The sequence below is a fragment of the Pipistrellus hanaki genome (assembly GCF_964339955.1).
Source record: "Pipistrellus hanaki genome assembly, chromosome: 9".
In the NCBI taxonomy this organism is placed as follows: Eukaryota; Metazoa; Chordata; class Mammalia; order Chiroptera; family Vespertilionidae; genus Pipistrellus; species Pipistrellus hanaki.
In genome coordinates, this window is record NC_140511.1 from 77,406,910 (window position 1) to 77,417,229 (window position 10,320).

At 61.0% G+C, this 10,320-nt stretch overlaps 1 protein-coding gene across 1 annotated transcript; it reads left to right on the forward strand.

Annotated features, from left to right (window-relative positions):
* The first annotated feature begins 407 nt into the window (after window positions 1-407).
* SCGB1A1 (secretoglobin family 1A member 1) lies at window positions 408-2,974 on the forward strand. The gene is made up of 3 exons (XM_084895980.1): window positions 408-561; window positions 1,330-1,574; window positions 2,124-2,974. Exons 1-3 carry the CDS (start codon window positions 510-512, stop codon window positions 2,169-2,171), a joined length of 345 nt encoding a protein of 114 aa, XP_084752106.1. The 5' UTR covers window positions 408-509; the 3' UTR covers window positions 2,172-2,974.
* Window positions 2,975-10,320: the final 7,346 nt, after the last annotated feature.

The window sequence follows — 10,320 nt, forward strand, 5'->3', positions numbered from 1 at the left end:
CACACTCCCGCAGGCCTTCCCGGAGCCTGCCCACCGCGCTGCCCGGCCCAGTTCCCCCACTGCCACCTGTGAGAGCTGGAGCCTCAGTTTCCCCTGGGGTGATGGGTCCAGGGGGCCCTACCATTGCTTCTGGTGGCTGGACTGCCCTGTGCTCAGGTTGGAGGAGAGAGGCCCCGGCGGCCAGATCCTCTCACCCTGTGACTCTGGTCCCCTTACTGCCCTACGTGGGACGCTGGGCTCCCCCCACCCCCACCCCCACCACCAAGTGACTCACGTGTGCGCTCAGTTTCAATGGGGTCAGAAACTGTAGAGAAAAGAGAATGTTTGCTTTTTCCACCGAGCCAGTGCCCAGATAAACAGTGTGGCCCCCGAGTGGAGCCCAAGCCCTGCCCTGCCCCCCACCCCACCCCCGCGGAGAGGGACATAAGAAGACGCCTGATGGACGGTCACCTCGCACATGAGACTACGGAGTCAGTGACAGCCAAGCCTCCTTCCAGCCTGCCGCCACCATGAAACTGGCCGTCACCCTCGCCCTGGCCACCCTGGCTCTCTGCGGCCCTGGTGAGTGCCCAGCACCCTGTCCCCCAAGCTGGACCAGGGAACGCTCCCTGCCACCTAGTCCTGCTGGAGATGGGGCACCAAGTTCTGGAGAAGGTTGGTTTGAGCTGGCCCCTTTGGGTGGGACCTAGGAGTCCAGGCAGAAAAGCCAGACCTCCACATGAGAGAGACTTCAAGGACGAGGACCTGGGGCTCCATGGGAGATGGGCCTGCAGGGAACAGGAAATGTGACGCCCCTGTCCCTGGGGGCAGGGACCTGGAAAGGGAGCACAACCCGGGAGCCCCCGGGTGAAGGGGACACGGCGGGGCGGGGCACAGACACAAGAAGCGTGTCCGTCTGTCTGTGGGTGAGCATCCCCCAGGGCCCAGTGCTCACGGTGCCACCTTCTGGGCCAGGTCCGCCTGACTTTGCCAAATGCCCCAGTGACAAGCAGCTGAGACTGTCTAACCACTGACAAGAGACATGTGTCTGCTGGACAACAGCCAGACACCCTCAGTGGTCTCTTCCCAGCCCCCACACTGCACCGAAAATCAGGTCTGAGCTTCTAAGATCAATACTCTGCCCAGAGACCGCACAGAAAGAACGGGTGGCATGTTGTTCCCCTCCCCCCACAACCCCCTACCCCCCAGGAAGTGCAAGGAAGGCCCCGGCAAGCCACAAAAAGCTGGCTGCCACCCAGGAAGATCCGCACACCCAAGAGCCAGTGCTTGGAGCGCCACCAATTCTCACGTCCAGGCCGCTGACGAAAGGCTGCTATCTCTCGCTGACAGGCCCGGCATTCGCCTCGCAGGCAGACCCTGCCGGGGAGCTGCCATCTTGGGAGAGTGTTGCTGATTCGGCAGAGAGCTGCTTGGACTTCATCCTGAAAACCTTCTTCGTGAGCTTGTTTTCCAGTCACGAGGTCTCGGTGGAACTTTTCAGCCCTGATGCAGACATGAGAGATGTGGCGAGCAAGATAAAGGGGCTGGTGGACACCCTCCCCCAGCAGGACCAGGACAGCATCAGGAGGGGCATGGTAGGCACTTCCTCCGCCCACCGCTGGGTGGTGGGTTCCCCAAGTCCCTCGCTGCATTGTTTGGACCCTTTCCTCATCCAGAGAGGGAAGTCACAATGCAGATGGGGAGTGGGGGCGGGGGGGGGGGGGGGGGGGGCAAGGATGGCGGGCAGGCACAGTCATTTCACCTGAGATCACCAGCCTCCTGAGACTCATCAAAGCCCTTAGGAGCCCACCTCCTCCCACAGCAGGGAACCTCTTAGTTGACAATGAAATCTCCATGTCTCCTGTCTCATCGTCTTGGTTTAACGTAGAGATTAGCGGCCTCTTACACCACATGTGTCAAACCCAAGGCCCGCGGGCCAAATACAGCCCGCCAGGCCTTGCAATGTGGCCCGCCCCTCTCTGTCATCACTGCACTCCGCTGTCAGTTTATGACATTGTCAGTTTATGACTGTTCAGTAAACCATTCGGCCCGTGATTTAGGCTGGATTTTAGATTTTGGCCCCTTCTCTGATTGAGTTCGACACCCCTATCTTAGACAATGGGCTCTTTGTTTCTTTGTTTTAGGACAAAATATTAAAAAAGCCCACGGTGTGCTTAGGATTTAGAAGCTGAAGATCTCCAACCGCTGGATCTCCAGCTGCTCCCGGCTCCTCGTTCGCTCCCTCCACCAGCCGGGCCTGGCTCCCCCACATAAAGCACAGCATCTCCTCTCTGTGCCTTTTCTTTCCCGACGACAGTGCGCAAGCCCGCCGCTCGGAGGGGTGAGGGTAGCCAGAGCAAATCAAAATCAGCAGATACACGGGGCCCCGCTTCCGGTGGGCCCCGCTTCCGGTCCACCTGCGGGCTAGTCACAGGCAACAGCACTGCCTCCTGCACGTTCTCTCCCGGGAGCAGGCTGCCACCTGGACATGCACCAGGGCCCTGCTCAGCCTTGACCTACAGGGAAAGGGGGGTCTGAACGGGGTGGCAGCTAATCCCAGGCTGACCCGCCAACCCCAGCCATCCAGGGGTGAAATTAGCTGTTCTGTTCCCACCGTCCCTTTGGGATTCTGCTCTTGGGCGAGGTGATAATGGGATCCGAACATGCCTACACGCAAAGATGGGGCTTTCCAGAGAGTTCTGCTTCCGAAAGAGAAATGGTGGACATTTTGACAGAGCCCTGGGGACCTGTTAGGAACGGGTGGCCCTGTGTCAGAGGCCTCAACTCACACGCAGCGCAGGACAATGGCCCGCCCCTGGGAGGAAGCAGATTCCTGTAAAACTTAGGAGACAAAGGCCGGAGGAGGAATGGACTTGCCTCGATTGGGGACCCGGGGTCCTGGGAGTGACTTTGAGGTGTGACAGACCCATTTTCTTTCCTCGTTTTGTATCTGGCACATGAAATTATTAGTCTAGCTATTGTCTAAAGGGGGCAGAAACAGAAAAAACAAAGCAATGGTTGGTTTATTTTCTAGACCCTTTATCTGTCCCCGTTATTAGGACCCCCTCTGTCCAGGCTTCACTTGCAGAGCCTAGCAGGCAAACTGCATTCCTGATAGTCTTGCTCACGGCCATCTCTGCCCAGGAACTGGGGTTGGGGGTTGGGAGGGTGAGGAGGGAGTGTCACCGAGGTCGCTGGGTGTGGGCGCTCTGGCTCTCACTCCAGTGCCCCTCGAACTTGCTCCCGTTCCCTGAACCCCTGTCCAGTCAGCTTTCCTGCAAAGAAGAGAACCAGACACCTCTCTCCTCTGTGGCAAAAGAGCCTTCAGGGAGGAGATTAATCCCTAGTTACTGACTGACACTTCTTGTTGACATTGTTAATCCTCACCTGAGGATATTTTTCCATTGATTTATAAAGAGAGTGGAAGGGAGGGGGAGAGACAGAGAGAAACATTGATGTGTGACACATTGATTGGTTGCTTCCCACACACACCCCGGGGGAGCAAGTCGGCAACCGAAGGACATGCTCTTGACCAAAGTCCAGCCCAAGATCCTTCAGTCCGCAGGTTGGCGCTCTAACCACTGAGCAGCCGGCCCGGGTTTAACCCGCACTTTTGATGTGTCCATGGTGCCGGGTGTCTGAGGAACCTGGGAGCAGATTTTACAGCCTAACAAACGTAGGCGGCACCACGGCCCCAGCAGGGCGGAGTGCAAAAAGCAGTGGCCTCCGCTCCCGGGAGCGGGCAATCGGAGGGAAGATGGACAAGCGGATAGATTGAACTGGGAATGACGTCATACATAATACACAGAGCGGTGTGAGCAAGAGAAGCGCGGACAGCCCGGCCGGCGGGGCTCCGTGGCTGAGCACTGACCTATGAACCAGGAGGTCACGGTTCAATTCCCAGTGGGGGAACATGGCCTGGGTTGTGAACTTGATCCCCAGGGTGGGGCGCGCAGGAGGCAGGCAATCCATGGTTCTCTCTCATCATTGATGTTTCTCTCTCCAAAATATATATATTTTAAGGAGTGGCATGAACAGGCAACTTCAGCTCAGGAGGCCCCCATCTAGGGGAGGGGGGGCCATCGCTGGGAGCAGGAAGGAAGGTCAGGCAGATGCGCGGAGACGCGATGTGGAGGACACTGGCTCCCTCCACGCCCACGCCCTTCGCGGGCCCCGCAGCCTGCGCTTGGGACAAGGAGAATAAGGGCTTTTGGAAAACCCTCCGCTCTGGGTGTCTGTCACTGCCCGGACCTCCTTCCCTTCCCCTCCGTCTCCCCAACACCGCAGCGCCAGGGTCCAGGAAGTCATGGCCCTCCCCCTGCTTCTCATCTCAATGAGGTCTCTGTCCATGGGCGGCTCCTGGAGGCCACCCTGCCCCCCCCGCCCTGTGGCGCCCTCCAGGGGGCAAGGCACACCCTCTGCCCCCCATACCCTTCCAGGGGCCTCCTCATTGGCTCCAGCTCACACCTGGTGCCCCGCAGTCCATTCCCACACCCCCACCACACACACAGCAACTTTTACCCATGAAACCCTTCCCCAGCCGCCCTGCAAAGCTTCCCAGTCCCTCCTCTTAAAACTCCAAATCCCATCACCGGCTTCACCCCCACCTCCTGCCTACCTCTCCCTCCGCCTGCCCCCCCCAACACCATCCCTCACCTCCTCCCACCCCCCTGCACACCACCCCCACCACCCCCCTGCACACCACCCCCACCACCCCCTCTGCACACCACCCCCCACCACCCCCCTGCACACCACCCCCCCACCCCCCTGCACACCACCCCCCACCACCCCCCTGCACACCACCCCCCACCACCCCCCTGCACACCACCCCCCACCACCCCCTCTGCACACCACCCCCCACCACCCCCCTGCACACCACCCCCCACCACCCCCCTGCACACCACCCCCACCACCCCCCTGCACACCACCCCCACCACCCCCTCTGCACACCACCCCCCACCACCCAATCTGCAAACCACCCCCCACCACCCCCCTGCACACCACCCCCCACCACCCCCTCTGCACACCACCCCCACCACCCAATCTGCAAACCACCCCCCACCACCCCCTGCACACCACCCCCCACCACCCAATCTGCAAACCACCCCCCACCACCCCCCTGCACACCACCCCCCACCACCCCCTCTGCACACCATCCCCTACCCCCTTCCCCCCACACACGCCCCACCCCGCCCCGCACCACGCCCTCTGCACACCATCCCCTACCCCCTTCCCCCCCACATGCCCCACCAAGCCCGGCACCACCCCCTCTGCACACCACCCCCCACCACCCCCTCTGCACACGCCACACAGCATCAGCTGCTCCCAACGTGATCGCTTTTTAATGCCGCCCTAGAGCCAAACATGCAAAGAATAGAGCTCTTCATAAAGAAGCACACACACACACACACACACACACACACCATCCACACACACACAAACTCACACACACACACACACACACACACACCCCATCCACACACTCACACACACACACACACACACACACTCACTCACACACACACACTCACACACACACTCACACACACACACACCATCCACACACACACAAACTCACACACTCACACACACACTCACACACACACACACACACACACCCCATCCACACACTCACACACACACACACACACACACTCACTCACACACACACACTCACACACACACTCACACACACACACACCATCCACACACACACAAACTCACACACTCACACACACACTCACACACACACTCACACACACACACACACAGCGGGGCCGGCGGGGCCACACCCTCCGCAGCCGGGGAAGGCTGCCGGCCGGGAGGGGGCGGTGTGGGCCAGGGTGTCGGGGAGCGGACGTGACAGCGGGCGGCGCTGGGCTCTGGGCCCACAGGCAGGGCCGCCGGCTCGCTCGGCCGGAGGATGATGCAACGCCGCCCCTTCCAGGACCCTCCTCCGGACCCGGGGAGCGGGCTCTGACCTCTGGCCCCGCTCCGAGGTCTGGGCCCGGAGCCACAGCTGTGGACTTTCTCGCTGGCTCACTGGCTGGCGGGCGCTTTCCAAGTCCTCAGCCAGGGGATCCCCACCACCCGGCCTTTCCACTCCCGGCCTCGCAGAGAGTGCAGGGGTGGGGGAGAGCATGCAGGGTCTCCTGAGACTGTGCCAGAGCCCTCCCGCCCCCACAGCGCACATCTGGGCTCACCCTGTTCAAGGCCCCACCCCTGGGCCCACCCTCACAGCGCACACCTGGCTCACAGCGCACACCCGGGCCCACAGCGCACACCTGGGCCCACCTGGGCCCACAGCGCACACCTGGCTCACAGCACACACCCGGGCCCACAGCGCACACCCGGGCTCACAGCACACACCTGGGCCCACAGCGCACACCCGGGCTCACAGCACACACCCGGGCCCACAGCGCACACCCGGGCTCACCCTGAAGGCCCCGCCCCCGGGCGCCAGGAGGAGGGCTGGCACTATCCGAATTCCAGAGCAGGTCAGGGGGACCGCCAAGTCTCACGGAGACTCCCGGGCCAGGGCGGAGCTCTCCTCCCCCTCGGCCCCCTCCCAGCCCACGCCCTGCTTCCTGGGCACCTGAGTCACCATTAACCGCACACCTCTGTCCTGGGGAGCTGTCCACCCAGGTCGGCATTGATCAAAGGGAGGGGATGGGACCATCCCAGGGTCAGACTGGTAATTGCCGGTTCAGAGCTGGGGGAATGTTGGCCTAGGGCCAGCCCAGCGCAGGCATGGGGGATGGGGGACAGGGACGGAAGAAGGAAGGGCAAGGGTCTGTGCGAGGCCTCTGCCCCCGGAGGCCCAGAGGTGCGGGGATGCACCTTCCATTTCAAAGGGGCAGACAGAATGCAAGAGGCCCCGCCGGAAAGCAGAGGGCAGAGAGAGGTGGAGGGAGGCTCAGGGAGTCACTGCTGTGCGAGGCCTGAATCACGCGCTACAGCGCGGCCTGCAAACTGCGGCCCGCGGGCCCCATCCAGACCGAGAATGGTTTACACCTGAAGGAGCAGGAGGAGGAGGAAAAGTCTGTCCACCCCTGTCTCACAGAAATACATGACTAGCCCTGACCGGTGTGGCTCAGTGGATAGAGCATCGGCCTTCGGACTCAAGGGTCCCAGGTTCGATTCCGATCAAGGGCATGTACCTTGGTTGCGGGCACATCCTCAGTAGGGGGTGTGCAAGAGGCAGCTGATCGATGTTTCTCTCCCATTGATGTTTCTAACTCTCTGTCCCTCTTTCTTCCTCTCTGTAAAAATATCAATAAAATTTTTTTTTTTTTAAAGAAATACATGATTATATAATCAGCCATTTTTCGCTATGAATATGTCACACTCTGGACAATGAGTGCCTGTAAGCTCCCTGCATTGGAGGAGTAGAATGCACAGGCATAGGCATAATGCCATGTAAAGAAACACCTTGCCCCATATCCCAACAAAAGATTAAACGCAAGTTCTGTTCGTCCAGCATGCATGCCCCTGAGGGCTCCAGGGGGACATGCACATTTCTTTAAAAATACATGTTTGTTTATTTCAGAGAGAAAGGGAGAGAGAGAGAGAGAGAGAGAGAGAGAGAGAGAGAGAGAGAGAGAGAGAGAGATCCACAATGAGAGAGAACCAGTATACCCTCTTCTAGGGATCAAGCCCGCAACCAGAGCATCAGGGCACATGCCCTTGACCGGAATTGAACCTAGGACCCTTCCGTCCACAGGCCGACGACGCTCTATCCACTGAGCCACACCGGCCCGGGTGGAAGTTCACGTGTCTCGATCCCACTGTCACCTACGCTCTGAATCTGGGTGAAAGTTTCTTTCGAAAACCACCTGTGACCGGTCCACCTCCCCCCGCCTGCAGCCAAGGTAACATTTGCCCTTGAAGGAAGCGAAGGAGGAATGGCAGCTGCACACACGGCCGTCACATTGCACACCCCCGGGCTGGCCGCCTGCCGTACAGTGGATGGGAGGGAGGTGCCTCTTACACCCTCCACGCGTGCGCTGGGCGGGCGAGCCTGGCCGGGAGATCCATCAGGGACTCCCCGGGCAGGGGGCGGGCGGGAGGCCAGGCCTCGTCAGCTTTGTCAGGACGATGGGGACAGAGCGGGGTCCGTGTGTGGCTGAGGCCAGGCCACGGCGCCTGTGGGTGGCAGTTCGCCGAGGGCGAGGGCAGCTGGAACGGCTCCCCGAGGTGAGGAAGGAGGCTTGGCGTGGGACGGCCGGCCACAGGGGCGCTGCCTTCTGAAGCGTGTCATTAGGGGGCGCTCCTCCTGCCCCCACGGAGCACATGGGACAATGTGAGGCTGAGTCACGGTTAACCGCCCGGCGTGTTTCCATGATGAACTCAAATGATGGGACTGTCATACACCCAAAGGAATCTGAAAACAGACTCAGTCAGGCACGCCGGCGCCAGTGCGGGGACGGAAAGCCAGCGGTGTCTCCATCGAAGGACCAGAGCCTCTGCCATCCCAAAGCCTCGTGCTCTCAGTGCCTGCCGCTCTGGGCCCCGGGGCCCCGCCCAGCACCACCGCGAGGCATCTCGCTGTGAGGCCCTTGAGGACCCCTCTCCTCCCCAGGTCAGCGGGGAGACTGAGGTGGGGGCTCTTCCGGGGGGAGGAGATGGGGAACAAGCCTCCGGGCAGGAGAAAGCTCTGGCCCGCTGACCCTGTGCATCCGATGGCTCTCCGAGTCCGGCACCTTCTCAGTCTACCTTGAACTTGCCTGGCCCATTTGGCTCCGTGGATAGTGAGTGAGCCTGTGGACTGAAGGGCCCGGGTTCGAGTCCGGTCAAGGGCACCTACCTCGGTTGCAGGCTCCTCGCCAGCCTGGACCCTGGTCGGGGTGCGTGCAGGAGGCAACCCATCGATGTGTTTCTCTCGAATAGATATTTCTCTCTGTCCCTCCCTCTCTCTCCTTCTCTCTCTAAAAATCAATGGGAAAACATCTTCAGGCGAGGATTTAAAATAAATTAAAAAATAAAGTATCTTTCAAAAAATGTACCTTGAACGTGTTCCCTTCCCTCTCTCCCTGTGGCCAAGGCCAGGCTTCACCGCCGATGGCCTGGATTCTCGCAAACGGCCCCCGGCCAGTGCGCCAGCCGGCGGTGTGCCGCCACGGGTGGTCCGTGAGGTCCCGCAGGCTGGCGACCGCTGCGCCACCTCCTGTCCTGAGGCCGCTGTCACAGTCACCCACCACGGGTGCCTTCGAGAAACAGGCCCCTCACATCCGCTGTCTGTAGATCGGAGGTCAGAAGCCCAAACACGGTTTCCCGGGCTGCAGGTCACGGCTTCGCAGTCCGGAGCCCAGGAGCATGCGTGTCCCTGTCAATCCGTTTGGAGAGGTGTCGTGCTCCTGGGGTGGGTCCCTCCCCCTCCCTCTCCCCTCTCCCTCCCCCTTCCCCTCCTGTGTTCATAACAAGATGCACAGCCTCTGGGGGTCTCTGTCCGCCTCTGGCCTCCTCTCCCACCCCCTCTTCCAGGTACAACAGCCCTCGTAACTACACAGGCCGTCCAGCTGGTTAGGATTTTTTTTTTAATATATTTTATTGATTTTTTACAGAGAGGAAGGGAGAGGGATAGAGAGTTAGAAACACTGATCAGCTGCCTCCTACATACTCTCCCCACTGGGGATGTGTCTGTAACCAAGGTGCGTGCCCTTGACTGGGATCGAACCTGGGACACACAGCCCCGCCCCCCAGTCCACAAGCTGATGCTCCATCCACTGCGCCACACCGGCCAGGGCCAGCTGGTTCGGAGTCTTAATTCCTCCGCGCGGTCTCGTCCGGACTGCGCTCTGCTGCAGTGTGTCACAGCTCAAAGGCTCTGACACGCGAAGACAAGGCCCTCCGCCGGCCGAGTTCCGGTGAAGTCGTGGGGTCAGTGTCTCCGCGGCCTGCCGCGTCCTCCTCCCGGTGCATTGACGGCAGCTGAGGCTTCTGCTGAACACCCTTCCCACCCCCCACCCCCCTCTCCTACGCCCGGCCTGGGCCCGGGGGACGGGCCTGCCTCTGCCTCCCTGCACGGCGCAGTGTGCGCGGCTGGGTGAGCTGGGGGGAGCCGGAGACTGTCTCCGGGAGGAAGCATGCAGCCACACCCGCCCGCCACCGGGAGAAGGGGCCTGGCCGCTGGGACGTGGTGTGATCCAGGGCGTGGACGTCTCATCGGCGGGCCGCACCCTGGGCAGAGCGTCGGGGGGACGGGGTCCTGCGCAGGGAGGAGTGGGGAGGAGCCTCACGGGCTCCTCAAGAGCAGCCCTGAGGTTGGCCCTGCGCGTGTCTGCCCACTAGGCCCCGCTTCTGCAAGCAGATGTGGCCACCTCCGAGGGAGAACCCTTCTCC